This window comes from Ixodes scapularis, unplaced genomic scaffold, assembly GCF_016920785.2.
Source record: "Ixodes scapularis isolate PalLabHiFi unplaced genomic scaffold, ASM1692078v2 PGA_scaffold6__148_contigs__length_123643588, whole genome shotgun sequence".
In the NCBI taxonomy this organism is placed as follows: domain Eukaryota; kingdom Metazoa; phylum Arthropoda; class Arachnida; order Ixodida; family Ixodidae; genus Ixodes; species Ixodes scapularis.
In genome coordinates, this window is record NW_024609881.1 from 113114067 (window position 1) to 113130711 (window position 16645).

A 16645-nucleotide genomic window follows, 5' to 3' on the forward strand; every position below is an offset into this window, starting at 1 on the left:
AGTTGTAACCTGAGTGGCTATCTTCCATTTTTGTTTTGCGCGCGCAATATAACTTATGCAGCAAGATTATGAAACACCAACCCAAAATTTCCCCATATATAGAAAGCAATAGTCTTCACGTCTTTAGACGGGTGCAGCTAAAATTGGGACACTGTTCTGATGCAACGTACTGCCGACGACGTTTATAACATATTTCTAGAAGTTCTTAAGTTGTATATATTTATATATCACTTTAAGTATTAATATATAAAACAATCAAAAAGGATTTGAAAATCATCGGGATAACCTGTGCCATGTTAAAAAATGCGCATGAAGGATGCACTATATATAAACGATTCCTTAAAAACAACGATCTGGACGCCCTCCGGAACTTTAAGTCCCATCGAAAAAACCTAAATAAAGAATTAAAGAATGCAAAAAAAGCTATTCCTTTCTTTTTTTATTTCTGCAGCAATGGTCCTGTATCAAACGCCATTGAAATGTTGCTGCATAAAAATGTTTACTTAAACGGTCAAGACTTGGCGAATGTGTTTAATGACCATTTTTTGATAGCTGGCAGTGTTGATAGCCCTGACATGCAAATATATTCAAAAGAGAAACAGCGATTCCACTTTTAGAGCCAATTATCAGCTCAGAAGACAAAAATGTGGTAATGCAACTAAAGATTAGCGCATGTTGTGATGCTGATCAATACAAGTTCGTCCCATTAAATATGTCATCGACATAATTGCTCCAGTTTTAAAGCAAATATTTAATCATTATTTTAAAGCGGGTGTATTTCCTAGAAGAATGCAGATAGTGAAAGCTTCTGTTTTATACAAAAATGCTATAAAAATGAGTTATGCCAAAGATAGGCCAATTTCTATGTTGCCCGCTCTTTTCTAAAGATTTTTGAAAAATAATTTATCAGCGCTCAGTAAAGTTTTTAAACAAATATAACCTTATTACCTCTTCTCAATTTGGTTTCAGAAAAAAAATGTTCTACTGAGACAGCATTACTAAATAAAAAAAAGCTCATTTTAAAAACAAAATGTTCTGGGGTCGTAGTTAGATTTTACGAAAGCATTTGACGGCCTCAGTCATCATGCCTTATTTTAAAAAAAGAATAAAAATTTACGGTATCCGTGGGCAGGCACTAATGATTTTAAATTCCTACATACAATATCGTGAATAACATGTATGCGTGAACAATTACTCTTCCACAATAAAATCTATCACGTCAGGTGCTCCACAATGAAGTATTTTAGGAGCACTTCTGTTTAACTTGTACGTAAACGAAATTGCTAACGTTAATAAAGAAGTGAAATTTTGTCTACTACGCAGATGATACAAGCATATTTTTTTCTTCCGATACAAGTGATCATTGGGTATGTCTGACCTGACTTTATTCAAGCAAAAATCCTAGTGCGATAGTAACTCTTTAAAAATAAATAGTAAAACAAAAATCGGCATTTTTTTTGTCCGAAAAAAGAGTCGGTTGTAGTATCTAAATCACTAAGTTTAAATTCCTGTCTCGTGGAAATAGTCAGTTCCTTCAAAACTCTCGTCGTATTTTTTAATGAGGACACGTCCTGGGGGATTGTCATTTAAATGATCTTATTCCAAAGCTATCCTGAGTAATGGGGATCCTAAATCGCTACAGTTTTTTATTCCCCACGATTCAATTGTTAAATGGTTAATTTACACTCTCTATATTACTATGACTTGACATACTGCCACCTAGTCTGGGGTTCATCAACTCTGACCAATATTGAAAGAATGATTTTGGTACAGAATATATATTTGTAATGCCCCTGGCGAGGCCTTTAAGGGATAATAAATGAAAAATATATATTAAGGGGCGTATATGTTCCTTATGACGCTCACACTGCTGAAATATTTAAGAACTTTATGATGATTACTATTTACAGGTTATATGAATGTAGATTACAGGTCCGTTTCAAGAAGGAAACAAGTAATGAGGGGCTCATGTTTTTTTTTTTTTTTTTTCATAAAACGTTTCAACTTTGGATAGAAATTCACCAGCGCACCTCATTCCCCGCGCAGAGAAGTGAAAGATGGTCACTCAGAAAACGAACGACGAATGACAAACGCTTAAATTTGCACTTTCACATATGTTAAATCATTTTTATATTAATGATGTGAATTTCGACTTTATAACTTTTGAAGATTTGCGCTTGTATTCTAGCACGTGATTTATATTTTCGTTTTTGTTTTGGTTCTTTCATGGGTTAAAATGCATAGTCATGTGTGTTTCAATTCCTTTCTGCGTGTGTATTCCTTTTTTTATATTTCCTACACGCTTGCAGCTGACCATTGGAGGGACCTAAGGACCAGTCAAGCTGCACATTGGAGCTTTTTTCTATGGGTCCTACCACCATATTCGTTTAAAATCAACATTTATTATTATTATTATTATTATTGTTACTTTAAATCAGCGCAATGAACCACTCACATACAATCTCGGCGTCAACGGCCTAAGTTCGGTTGCTAAATGCGTAAACGTTTCTCTGTTTAGACTCATTTCCGGAATTTTCCTTTTTGTGGAGAGGCCTTCTATTCTTGAGAGGACATATCATGAAGTTTTCAGCAGACAAGATACAAGAACAAGTTTACGAACTAATTTGCGAGCGGTTGTCCAGTTCAACGGTAAGCTTCCAAGTGCTTCTAAAGTTCGCTACCCTCTTATGTGTGTTGCGACATATTTGAGACTTCGAAATCCTCATGTTTTACGTACATCGTCATTAACATACTACATTAATTTTATTAACAAAATATTGTCTGCAAAAAAAAAGGTGGGCTTCTAAAATGTATTGGAGACGACATAAAATAATGCTAGACTTGTAAAAATCCTAAGATAGAAAACATAAATACCAAATGATGATCAGTTATTCCGAGACCCATATTTATTGAAAGGTAATAGGGAATTGTAGTACACCGTTTCCGCAGCCCGCTAAGCACCCGGATAGCGCTCCGTAATCCCCCACAAGACCTTGAACTATGCAAAGAGGGCTGGGGGCGCGCATGCGCAGCTGTGGCATTTTCTTCGGGGATATCGTAGCGGAGGAGAAAAAAGATCTACTACAACTCCCTATTAAGAAAATTCCAACAATAGGTACAACCACCATCCATTACAACCACCATCCATTTGGAATTCCCATTCCTTGACAGAGAAGGATTCCGCTCTTATTGTTCTGTATCTTTCTTATCTGTTTTAAGGCAAACGCCCTACTTGTCCCATTAAGCGAAAACGCGCCATATATGGCCATAAAATACTATCGAGCGGCACGCGTTGCTCAATCGTATGCTGAAGGACGACGCTGTCGTTCGCACAGTCTTCAAGGTCGTCTTAGAGGTCATCTAGCTGAACCTCTAGGACGACCTACTTGTCCCATTAACCGAAAACGCGGCGTCGTTGTGCCCGAAAGATGGCCATAAAAATACGTCATCAAACACGCCCCTCACTCTCAAGTGCGGGAACGTGATGTCACCGCCGGAGCGCCGTGTGCAAAAGGTGCACTTCGGACTTCATCCGTGCTCGATATCTAGGACGTCGTCCTCGACGCCGTCTTATACCTTGTCCTATACTTTAATACGTGTAGAAACATTACTCAAAAACATTTCTCCCGTGGGCCATAACGCTTTCGCCTTAATTCCTGCACAAAAGCAGTCTTGAGTGTCCTCCTGTAATTTTATTTCTTCCATCTAATCCTCCTCAACTACAAAACTTCCCAGAACAGAGGAGAGAAATTGAACGGACATGAACACCGCCGTTTCATTTCTTTTTGTTTGCGTTTTTGTACCCCAGCTCCCTGCTAAACGCTCCAAAACGTTTGTGCATCAAAGAGCTCGCCTGGCATTTTTGTTTTCTAGCTTCGAGGACTACCGAAGGATAAATCACTTTTGAAAAATACAAGGGAGGTAAAGCTGTTGCAAACAAACAACGTGATTAGGTAGAAATAAAATTGTGCCAAAACTTTCCTCTTTGAAACCGCTAGCTTGCATGCATGATGGAACTATAAAAAGTTACTTCAGAGAACATGATGATAGACGTTGTACAATAAGAAATACTTTACTGCGTTAGGTTTTGCATTTTTTTACCATAAGGGACATTGAAGTCTTCAATGTCCCTCTTTCTTTATCGTAAATTAGAAACCAACACGCTCAACCATCTACATACAGGTTTTGCACTTTGGCTGTTTCTGATATATTTATCATCTTACCTTTGAATTAGTCATACCGTACTTTTTTTATTTGTACACACACTTGTGTGATTTTAGGAGAGTCACGATGACCTGCTGCATGTGCTTTTAACCTCCAAGTTTGATGGTGGTGGATCCGTCAATAATCAACGGCTTTCAATGAGCAATGGCGATGCAAGTCTAAAATGTAAGTTTCGTAAGATTTGTAGTACTTTTTAATAATTGGCTTCATTCAATTGGGGTAATTTGTACTTACTCTTGTTAAAGTTGTAATGTCAATATTCATGCAAGTCATTAAACTTTCTGCAATAGGCCTGTTGTGATAGCTCCTAAAGTGGTACTTTTTCATAGATGATCAACTGAAGAGGAACAAAGAAAAAAGAATTTCTGAGCCTTGTCGAAATCCAATCAAACATACACAGCACTCTGATTGATGGGTAAGCAAGCAACTTCCGAAGTGTTCATAGTTCTAGTCTTTCTGATCTTTTGAGTGCTTCAAAGCGATTTTGAGCTGGCATGCTTCTCAGTGTTTCAATAGAACTGTCACGTCCTGATATTTCAACAAAATATTCCATACAAATGTTAGCTCTATAATTCCACAGCCTCTGGTAGACTTAAAAAAATGGTTTCTTAAATTATCTAAAAGCGCTCTCTAGAACCAGAGTCCTGTACGTCTTCTTTGATGATTTTTTTAAGCACTTGCAAAATGTTTTTGTTTTTACCTAAAGTTCGAAGCAAGCCGAAAAACATTCTTAGCAGTTGTACCTATAAAGCCACTATATATTCCCGGTACGAAAACACCCAAATAGAGTTATTTGTTTACCTTCTGCTGCCGAGATGGAGAACCAGAAAAGGTGTGATTTTTCATTCCGAAATGCCTTCGTGTGAGCTGTGTAAGTAAAAATATGTTTATTCGTGAAAAAAAAAAAAATGAAAGACGTTTACAATTTTTGTAATGCTGAATTAGAGCGCAGCTCTTGAGGAGGAGGAGGGGGAGGTACGGAGGGGAGGGCATGCCCCTCCTTCCCTCCTCTCCTCCTCTCTAGCTCTTCTCTCGTTTAGCGGGAAGTTTTCGCTAGATTTCCCGCTAAATTCAGCGGAAAAAATTCCCTGCTAAATTTAGCGGGGAAATTTTCTCGCTCAATATAGCGGGAAAATGTTTCTGCTAAATTTAGCGGGGAAATATTTTCGATAAATATAGCGGGGAAACTTTTCTGCTAAATTTAGCGGGGAAATTTTTCCGCTAAATTTAGCGGTGAAATTTTTTCGTTAAATGTACGGGGAAATTTTTCCTCTAAATTTACAGGAGATGTTTTTCCGATAAATTTAACAGAATTTTTTTTTCCGCTAAGTTTAGCGGAAAAAACTTGTCTCCTTTTCCTCCCTCGTAACTCTTGTGACGTTACTCGTGACGTCAGTCGCGACGTCACATGTGACGTCATTATGGGAAGTGTCCCATAATGCAACGCGCTGTTACGCCGACGCTGACGGCGCTCAAGCCGGAAACGGGCGCCTAAGAGCTGCGCTCTAAAAATAAAATCCGGTTGCACTATAGCATAACCTAACCAAAAAAAAAACAAAAAAAAAAACATTTTTTTCAGGCCAGTTTACTCCAAATGGGAGACTAGGAATCCCATTAGCTGGAGTCTTTTAGAACCGCCTGAATGCTTTAACCACGCTCGAATATATCTGTCGGCCTGTTTTTGTGGGTCTAGATTTGCAAGTGTCCCGTCTCTTCTTTTTTTTTTTTTTTTCTGAATTGTTTACAATCTCATAAAAGATGGTCAGTCTTGGCTGACGTCCTTTCTCTGCAGAAGGTGGCTCCGGCGTGAATTGTGTCTAATTTTTGTCTCGTGTCTTCCATTTCTTGACAAGGTACAGAGAAATGACGCTGGCAGTCCTTACCCTTCTCAAAATAACTGTTCGATGTCTACCTCCTCACTGGAATGAATTCTTGTTCTTTTTTTAGTTGCCTTTTGTCTCCTTTATGGTGGCTGTTGAGTCACATTCAATGTTCCAATTGTTTTCGTCAACGGAGTATGGGTGCTCTTGTTTATAATGATTCGCGTTTTCGGAAAGGATAATTGGCGACTTTGTCAGCAATATCGTCTCCCTTGATTCCCGAGCGTCGCAGGATCCAACGGAGGATTCTTGTTTTGGTTCCCGTTCTTCCGTATTGTCATCGCTATCTTCAGTATATATATATATATTTTTTTTTTTGTCGGAACCGCGTCTTGGTGCTGACATCGACGACTAACAAAACCACCGGTTAAGGCCCGTTCGTGCACACTTGCCGTCGAGTAGGACCGACTGAGACAAGAGGGTTCTTTAAGACTCTTGCGAAGCGTTTGGACCATCCCCGCGGCAGCGCATCCGGTCCTAGGTCCTACTCGGTTTCAAGTGAGTGAAGGTGCCTTTAGGTGCCACACGCCGCCGCCGAATCAGCCGAATCCCCCCATGTATACGTCGATCAAAATGGCGCTGACGTGAAATCGAATGAAACCGAGGCAGGCAAACCAAACAACGCCTGCTCTATTTCTATATATATATATATATAAAAAGCCGCATGGCATGGTTATTAACGCTCCTTGCTTTGTGATTTGGGTTTTCGGCCTCGCTATCAGCTAATGCCTCAATCCTAATGTCCACTGCAAGATATTAATATGCACAGGTGTCGCCACACTTGCGTTTCTTCAGGTGTTTATGACTATATAATAGACCAACTCAACTCTCTGACGTCATGCCACTGCGGTGGCGCTGCTGTCGGCGCTGCGCATGCGCAGATGCTTCGCCACGGGCGAATCTGGTTTCTGCTCAGTGCCAACGCCAGGTGTGAGCAAACGCGGGCTTGTTTATGCGAAGCGCAAATTCGTCTGCTTCTTTTGCAACGGTTTTGGTGTCGTCAGAACGCAGAGCTCTGATTGGTTCCGAATGAAGGACAGTGGGTAGTCCTCAAGGCAGCTTGCTTTGAGGTCTACCCACTATCCTTCAGTCAGAGCCAATCAGAGCACGGCGTCGTTCTGACGTCACCATAACCCCTGAAAAAGAAGCAGACGACTTGCTCTCCACATAAACCCTGTGTCGGTCGATAGCAGAAAACAAAACGCTTATCCACTTCCCGTGGCTCGTAGTTTTCAGGATGTTCAAAGCTGCCGCAGCATCCGTACTTATTCGTTTCTGCGTGCGGTGATTGTTATTTTATCTCTAGGAATTAAAAGCTTAATATGTCCGACATTATTCACTAAGAAATATCAGTGTGTATTTTTTTTTTTTTGTATAGTTCAGGTTGGAATCTATGGAATGCGATAGCTGGAGCAATCATGCAATTTCTATGTTGTCCTATTTGAAAACTACAATCAAACCTAAGTTTTCAAGCACTAAAGGTTCGCTGTGCTCACATTGGTTTAACGAGAAACTTTCTGTCAAACGTAATAAAACGTGCTTTTTTTATGAAAAAATAATCGATGAAAATGTAGTTGCATTCGATTCTAGTACCGGCCAATAACATAAATCTCTGTTTTTGCTGCCGATTCTATAGTTCCAGCTAGACCGGAGCATGTACTCTGTAGCTCTAGCTATACCAGTCACGCAACGGAAACCACAGTCGTCAACATGTTCGTAAACCTAACACGTGTTTCTACTCGCTCGGAAGCCGGAAGATCCGGACGTAGAACTGTCGTAATGCTTCCGTTATAACACTCATACTGTTACTTTACGAGCATAATAACTCAAACGTTCCATGTCCAAGTGCATACACACCTGTGTCAAACCGTTTTGTTTGTTTGATTTTTCTGGTCGTTTTGATCGTTTCACCAGTAGTTGTTGATGAAAGACTCACGCTTTAGTAGATGGTGTATTGTGGAAATATGCTTTACTCTATTTGACTTTATGTTCGGCCACAGATGACGCCACGGTCCGATGGAACGAATCAAGTCGTACCAAAAGTGCATCGTGAAACGGTGTAAAGTGAAACGGATAATAGTATGGGGAAATGAACCTCTTTGCGCTTTCGACGCACGCTTCGAGGCGGATGTCCGGAGCGGTGTCGGTGGTGCCAAAGCGATTTTATAGTGTTCCTATTAGATTTCCGCGCGCCTTGCAGCGAAGAAGATTGGCCTAGGTACATTTATAGTGCGATCAATGCCGCTGTAATCACTGAAACTTTTACACGTTCACCGCGTCGTGGATCACCGCGGTGGCAGCATATGCCAGCTTGCGTACGGCGCCACGAATATTCGGTCCTTTTGTGTAGTGCGTGAGCGACGTCTTCGAGAAAGAATGAACGCTGAAAGTGCAGTCGATCCCTTTAGCCATGAGCAACCTCTGTGCGGGGCAGAATTGCCGTGACCCATCGGTGACCCACAATGTAGAAACCACGTCTCAGACAGAACTTCGAAGAAACGCCTAACTTGACCTAAGTTTGGCAATCTAGAAGCCTGACGTGGGCCTGACGGAGGCTAATTATATTAGGTGTCTCCCCAATGCGTTGTTTAGTGCCAAAATACTTTTTATCGGTTTCGTTATTGCTTTTTCATGGTTTTTCTATGGCTTTGAAATGAGTCAAAGATGACGCGTATCAAACGAGCGACCATCAGTGAAGTTCCAGAACTTTAGAAATGTAGGCTTCATGTGGCCAGGTGTAAAGAGAACTCTTAGAAATAATTATCCATTTCGATATTTCCTCGGAAACTAAAGACCAGAGAAGCCAGGTGAACCCCAAACAAGAAGGTACTGAAGTCTAACTCTGGTATACTTGTTTGGCAATTTACGGCCAAAATGCCTAAAAATATGGAAAAAAAAAAGATCAAAATTGGTTATACCATGGCCATTTTGGGGCGTTCACGAATTCATGTTGCCAAAAGGAAAAAAAAAATGTAGCTCAAAGAATTATCCTACTTGGGCATAGTCTGCTATTGAAAATATAAGTAGGTTATAAACGTAACAAGATATTTACTGAAAAACGAAACCCATTCTTTTTTTAACAATAAGTTGTGTCCTTTCGCGTGCAGTTACGACAATTCAGCCTCCTTGATGTCATGTATGGCTTTCCTCCTGGCAATGTATCCAGAGGTACAGGAACGTCTGCGGACTGAACTCACCCCAGTAATGAACACAGACGTAAATATTTCTGCGCTTCTTCACCTCGTAGATATACTTATATAGTAACTGAGTAAGGGCAAGTTACAATTGATCCTCGTGTGGTTTCAGGGATCCATGGACGTTGCCAGAATTCTCAGGAATGAATACCTAGATCAAGTGATCCTGGAAACCATCCGAATGTATCCGCCGTTGGTCAGGTTGCGTGAACTCTTGTTATCTTATCATTTAACTATATTACTGTTTCACAGTGGCAGGCCTTCTTTTTCTACGTCATATGACGCTTCTCAGAGCATAAATTGTTTGTCAAGTGTTGTGGGAACAGAACGACGATTTGAGGAAAGTTAACGACTTTGGAATTGTTACATATAGAAGCCAGGAACGCTCTCTTCTGAAGTTCAACTTCTCAGGCGATGTGGACCTGATTACCATCCAATGAAATGAAGTCAGCTCACACGCTAAAATGTGTTGTGACAGAGCTTGGAAATGCAATTGTGCCATAATTTAGCGGATGGGCGAACCCTTGTGACACTAACTGACATCTTGAACACGAGATATGAGGCTAAACAGTTCAATGCGTGCTACACTTTCTAATTCAACACTTACTGCCTCATTCATTCAATCGACCCTGGAGATCTATTCAATTGCTTGAATCAAAATGAGAAATGAATCAAAATGAGAATGAAAAATCCGCAGGAAGTCCCCAACCAAAATAAGTGTAAAATAAATTAACGGTATTCAGGTAACCTGTTTCGCCTAGTTCATTGCACAGAGAACCGTGTAGACAGAAGAAAGTAAAGCTGTGAATTCTAACATAAAAGCAACTGTAATAAAATAAAAAAATGTTAGTTATTAATTACATTAAACATTGTTCACCAAACAGTTTCACCACCAGAAAGTCTGAGGAGGAGCGTCTATACAATGGACTCCGGATTCCGGCAAAAATGAGCGTCTTGATACCTGTGTATCAAATGCACCATGACCCCAAGCTGTGGAGCGACCCTGAGACATTTCAGCCAGAGAGGTATGGTGTGCTATTCATAATACGTGCAGTAGCGGGACTAAAGAGAACTTTCTAGTGTTTGTTTTTCTTAAGCGAAAACTGAATAAGTATGGTTAGAGCATGACGCCAACTAATTTCTTGTTTTTATAAGTTTCGGATGAAAAAAAAAAAATTGTCATCTGCTAAAATTTGAACATTTTCCAGATCGCAAAAAAACGTGAAATTAAAGCACATCCTATAATCATGGTCTTAAGTTAGCTAATTAAAAAGTCATTTTCTTTTAATATTAATTTTGCTGAGGATATTTGGAAATAAGAGTAAAATATTCGCAATTATAAGTTTTAGATGCTTTATGTAAGCGAACTGGCCACATTTTTTGTCTTGTTTTTGTTACAGGTTTAATAAACCTAACGGAAGAAATTTCAATCCCATGGCATTCCAAGCGTTTGGCCATGGACCACGGAACTGCGTTGGCATGCGCTTCGTCCAGCAGCAATTAAAGCTGACGTTTGCCAAAATTTTGGGGAAGTACAAGATTATTCCCGATGACAGATACGTCAAGGTATGTTCAACGTTAAGTAATATTGCCACCGACGGAACGTAGACTCTAATGTGAACGCATCAAAAACGTACATGAAGGCAAACTTTTGCCTACAAAGAACAACAGTCATACTGTCTGCGGCTAACTAGGCCTACCTTGACACACCCTATGCAGTAAAACTGTTTCTGCACGAGATTGCACGAAACAGTATCAGTTTGACTTGAACAATCCACAAGGACTATAAGAACATTACAGGAGGACACTTAAGACTGCTAACGTGTAGGACTGCGAAAGCATTCGTATACGTAGCGTATCCTCACAAGCTGCGCGCCTTCTGAGTCTGGGCCCGGCCGGGCGACCTCTGCGGAGCCTGCCCGGGCGGACTCTGCGCAGCGGGGAAAACTTCTGGTACTTTCTCGCTCCAACAGTTATACACAAATGACTTCCGACTCCACAAGCATCCAGTGTTAAACTGTCTGAGAAACAATTGCCCAAGATACCCTCCCTCCGTTTTTCTTTTCACACAGGGAGATCACCTCGAGCTGTCCACCGCATTCATCTTCTGCAAACCCCGCGATGGAGTTTGGCTTAAGTTTCAGAAGATCTACAGCGGGAGCCAAGAAAACGAATAGCAGTGATTCGATCGTTCAGATGCTCCAATCGATGAGTGAATTGAAGCAAGAGGGGGCCTCTATGTGCGATGTTTCAGAGGAACAACGGGCGGCTTCTATCATTTCACGAACGTCGCGGTTTATTGTTAATGATGTCAAGTTTTTTTGCTTTCTTTTTTTCCCCCTTTTCGTTGACAGGGCAATACCGCCCCCCTTCTGTTTCTCCTATCCTTTTGTTTTAAATGATTGCAATGTGTAACGTAAATTAATGTGATGGAAGTGTTCGACACCAAGGCTACTTACGAGTTTTTACATGCTGCTATAAACTGGCACAAAATACCGATGGAAGCTCATTGTTTTATTACACGCAACGAAAATCACCCAAGATAAAATCGTTGTACTTTTTGAAGTGTGTCTATTGTTCGGTTATATAGGCGTGAATCTTTCTATTTTATGTATGCACACGTGTTCTGTTTTAGTACGCTATGGCCACTATGGTCAGTTCACGAGAAACGTTGCGTGGCGACTCCCCCGCTCGTGGCAATAAGATTTTGCATTAGCCGGTAAGAACGGCGAATAACAAATCACGAGAAAAGAAACGAGTGCATAATAAACCGAGCCCCACGTCTCTTATATCGTCAGTTACCATAAGGAAGTATTTTGAGAGACTTGGATCTTCTAATACTGATTTGTGAAGTGTCCGGTCTTCTTATGATGTTATGAAGTGTGAAACAGAATAACCAGTTTCTCGTCTTGTGGGTTACCATAATCTGGAACCTTCATGATTCAGGAACAGGAACAAACGCTGTCGTAATTATAGTTTGCAAAACGTAGAACGGTCATTGCGTAAAACTTTCGCCACAACAATCTCACAAAAAGAAAATAATAATAATACACTACTGGAGCGGTTTTTGCGATGAAATACGCAATGCATGTCTAAAAATCGTGTTTAACTAAGGGGGCGCGAGCGAAAGTCACCAAGTGCACGGAGGTGCGGTGAAATCGGGTTTCTATTAATATTTATCTATATATATAGAACCATACCTTAAGTGCAGCAGTGACAAAATGCCTCGATCGCCTTGTTCAAGTGTTGTTTTGCTGCGTTCGTATCTCCGATATCGGTTTTAAAATAATCACTTGCGCGGTCGTCCATCCCATGGTCTGAAATAAAATCGTCAAGCAACGCGATGAAAGCAGTCATGAGAAACAAACGTAATATACACGGGGTGCTTTATAGGTCCTTACAGATTTGTTTAAAAAAAAAGTCGTTATAGCTAACACTAAGACAGTTTTTGCAGGTGAGTTATCGCAGCAGACGACACTGTCCTGGTCCCTTGGTTCCGCTTGGCCCCGCCGTGTAGCATAATGCCCCAGGTCAGGGCCCCAGGTGGACATAATGTAGGACGCTAATCACAAGTCGGCTAATTAACGAAAATGTGTTAATTAACTTAAAGGGTCCCGCAATCCTATTTAAGCGTCTACCTTTTTTGCAATTTCCACATCTCTTGGGGTTCGGGCAAGCCAGCGGGTACGTAGAGATTAACTAATTATCAGTCCGTCATATTTTAACCGGAATGATGCGGAAACTTCCTCCACCTACAGGGGCGACCCGCGCGGTATGTGACGTTTTTGGTCATGGCCTTACCACTGGTCAGTGTCTCTAAAAGCCTTCTTTTTTAGTTGAAATACAAAATATCCGTGGCGCGAACCGTTTCAATTATTTATGAGAGTAGTTTTCCTTCAGTATTTTAGATCAGAAAAGAATGCAGTTTATAAAGTACTGAAACAAGGAATGACCCGTCGACATATCCGCCGCCAAGCGTTGGAAAAGGCGGCGCATACTGGAAGGGGGTAGTGGGATCAGGCACCGACGAGCGGCGAGCGTAGAAAGGTTCGGATGTACGCGGCGGAGCTGCGGTCGAGGATCCGACCGGTTCCGAGCGTTCCGATATGGCAGCGTGAAGTGACTTCCGTTCTGACTGATCTTTACCCCGTGTTTGCTGTCGTTTGTGGCCAATGAAGTGTCATGTCGAATTAGAGTTTGATCGCGCAGCAAATGCAATGCGAGCCGCCCTGGCCTCCCGCTTCATACAACCTATCCAGCACATGCTTTAGCGGAGCCCTCTCGAGCCGTCGACACGGAGTGCGGCAGCCGTGAGCGCTCGCTAAGTTCATTGCCCCTTCTCTAGTTCACGCCCATTCAAGCGACCAAGGTCGTCATGAAGGAGGTTATTTTTTGCTTGTTTTTGTAATTTTAATTTGCCCATAATTTTTAAAATAAAGCGAAATTCGAGAAAAGAAGTTTTATTAAGTTACTACGTTCAGTGCTCTCTGGTTCGCTGCCAATTAAAAACCAGTAAAAAAAAGTGAAAGCCGTTTACAAATCCCTGTAACGCCGAATTGGAGCGCAGCTCTTGAGGAGGAGGAGTGAAGGGTACTGAGGGGAGGGTAGACCCCTCCCCCTTCTCCTCCTCCTCCCCTCATTCTTTAATATGCTCCGGGGGGGGTCACGTGACCTCGGGGGGGGGGGGGGGGTGTCACGTGACTTCGGGGAGGGGGTCACGTGACCTCGGGGAGGCGCGACCTGGGGGTCACCTCAAGGTCACGTGACCCCCAAGTTGACCCCCACGTGACCTTGGGGGTCACGTGACCTGGAGGGGTCACGTGACCTCAGAGGGGTCACGTGACCTGGGGGTCACCTTGGGGTCACGTGACCTTGAGATGACCCTGGAAGGGGTCACGTGACCTCGGGGGTCACGTGACCTTGGGGAGGAGACCACGTGACCTCGGGGGTCACGTGACCTCAGAGGGGTCACGTGACTTGGGGGTCACGTGACCTTCAAAGGGTCACGTGGGGTCATCTTGGGGTCACGTGACCTTGAGATGACCTTGGAAGGGGTCACGTGACCTCAAGGGGTCACGTGATCCCAAGATGACCCCACGTGACCCCCAAGGTCACGTGACCTTAGGGGTCACGTGACCTTCAGGGGGTCACGTGGGGTCACGTGACCTTGAGATGACCTTGGGAGGGGTCACGTGACCTTGGGGGTCACGTGACCTTGGGATGACCTTGGTTACGCCGACGGCGACGCCGCTCAAGCCGAGAACGGGCCCCTAAGAGCTGCGCTCTAAAAAGACCTTGCAGGAGGGCCCCTTTAGTTAGCAAAAATAAACAAATGCTTGCAAAATAGAAAGTTGCTCAGAGTCATAGAGAACCACTAAATCAGTTAACTTCAAAAAAGACTTGGAGCACGTTGGAAGCACGGTGGAGAGCTAAAGTTACCTCGCGTCAACGTTACTATAGTAGGTTGCAGCTCAAGAAGGTAAGATGAGGGAAAGGAAGGCAGGGGAGGAGGAAGCAGGTGGAGCGCTGGAGAGGAGAGCGGAAAACCTCCTCCTCTCTCCATTGTTCTGTCTGCTTCCTTCTCCTTGGCCTTCCTTCACCTCGCCCTACCTTCTTGAGTTGTAACGCACTATAGAACAACTCAGCTGTGAAACTGCCATAGAGCCTGCTTTGAAAAAGTGGCTTCCAAGCGTACTCGAGAACCGAACCAATTGCGACAGCAACGCCGTTATTTCTCCCGCAGCGGCCACTCCGGGAACTACACGTCTGCGTGTATCGGCTCAGGTCGACTCACGCAAAGGTCGGTGGCGCCATCTCGCATTGCCATTTCGCAGTAGCAATATAAATGAACTTTCATGTTTTGACTAGTCGCTAAAGGGTGGCGCTGCTGTCGTATTTAGTTTGGTCTCGGGGGACGCGAGCGGTCCGGATTTCGAGGGTGAGTTTCGCAACTGAGTGTTTTAGTAACGTTGCCTCTCGTGCAGCTGGAGCAAGCTAAGCTTGCTACAGGTGTGAAAACGCGTCGCGTGGTTTTTCCGTCTCTTATTGTTCGCGCTTTCTTGCCGCTAGCCTTTTGCCCGTTGCACGACTGGTAACTTATAGCGAGTTCGTTTCACACGCACTGGCACCGTTCGAGTTCTCTCCCAGAATGCATCGCACTCACAGAGTGTTGCACGGAAAACTGGACTCAAACGAACTCGCCAAATGCACCGAATGCAGAAGGCTGATGCTACCGCCATCTATGTTGTAGTAAAGGTACCGTCTTCAAACCGAAACTAGCGCCTTTCTGTTCGGAGTGATGCGTGGAAATGCGAGAATGCAGTCGCTACCAACGTTTATCTGCAAACTTTGGTCGCTGCAACGTGTAGTTGATAGTTGCGATGACTTCAAGCAGCTAGGCTGCGTAGAGATAATTACAGACGGCGTAAATTTCCGCAACCAGCTGTCTACAAAGCAGCTGGTTGCGATCTTTCAATTCTTATAACCGTTTACACTGAAGAAAACTGATGATGCTGTCCGAGCAGAAGCTTGATCCGTTTGAGCATAGTATTACGCGTGAACCACTGAAAGGGTACGGCTTAAAACTAGCCTGTTGGAATATCCAGCAAAACCGAGACTTTCGATTTGGATCGGCATTATAGGTGGATTAGATATTAGCCTTGGTGAGGGCGTCGAGAACGAGAGCTTTTTCGAACAAAATACGACGGGGCAAGTTAACTGACGTAGGTAAATGTTAAACATGATGATGTTGCCCAATCCTGGGGTAAAGTCTCCATCTTTAGATTTCTCTGATGCTTATTTGGCAGTCAAAGGTTTCTGCTGGGGGAGTTTTGTCGACAAATGTTAAATTTTTCACCCGCATACGGATGGTGATAGACATCTCGGGGGCCGCTGTAGCGTTTGTTCTGGGCACTTCTTTACACACTGGTATATTTCAGCGTTTGTACGGCAACAGAGCGATTTAAAACCTGCAAATAAATCACGGGTTGTCAATTGCTTCCTTCGTGAAATAGCAGACGCTCACAATCCAAGCTCGCGTTTGATTTCGTTGTCCGCGGGACGCGATTTCTATCAGAAAATCTACTCTTTTTTTTTCCGTTCGGTTCCGCGACACATCGTAGCAGACGAACCCTCGTCGTCTGCTCCCGCTCCTCGCCGGCCCCACCGGAGCGAGGCATGACGGGATTGCATACTGGCGCACTCCCGATTTTCTCGGTGCAGCGAGTGCATGCACGCGTGGGGTGTCAGCGCTGAAACGAACTCGGAGAGTGCAACCACTCGTGGAGTGCCGGCCGAAACGAACCCGTTCCACGCTGCGAGTGGGCACGCGTGGGCACGAGTGCCGTG

General features: G+C 43.1%; 1 protein-coding gene across 1 annotated transcript; it reads left to right on the forward strand.

Annotated features, from left to right (window-relative positions):
- Positions 1-9260: 9260 nt before the first annotated feature.
- Positions 9261-11475, forward strand: LOC115312074 (cytochrome P450 3A19-like). Its single transcript, XM_040216979.1, has 5 exons — positions 9261-9272; positions 9411-9499; positions 10183-10323; positions 10699-10864; positions 11371-11475. The coding sequence occupies exons 1-5, from the start codon at positions 9261-9263 to the stop codon at positions 11473-11475; spliced, it is 513 nt and encodes a 170-aa protein (XP_040072913.1).
- Positions 11476-16645: the final 5170 nt, after the last annotated feature.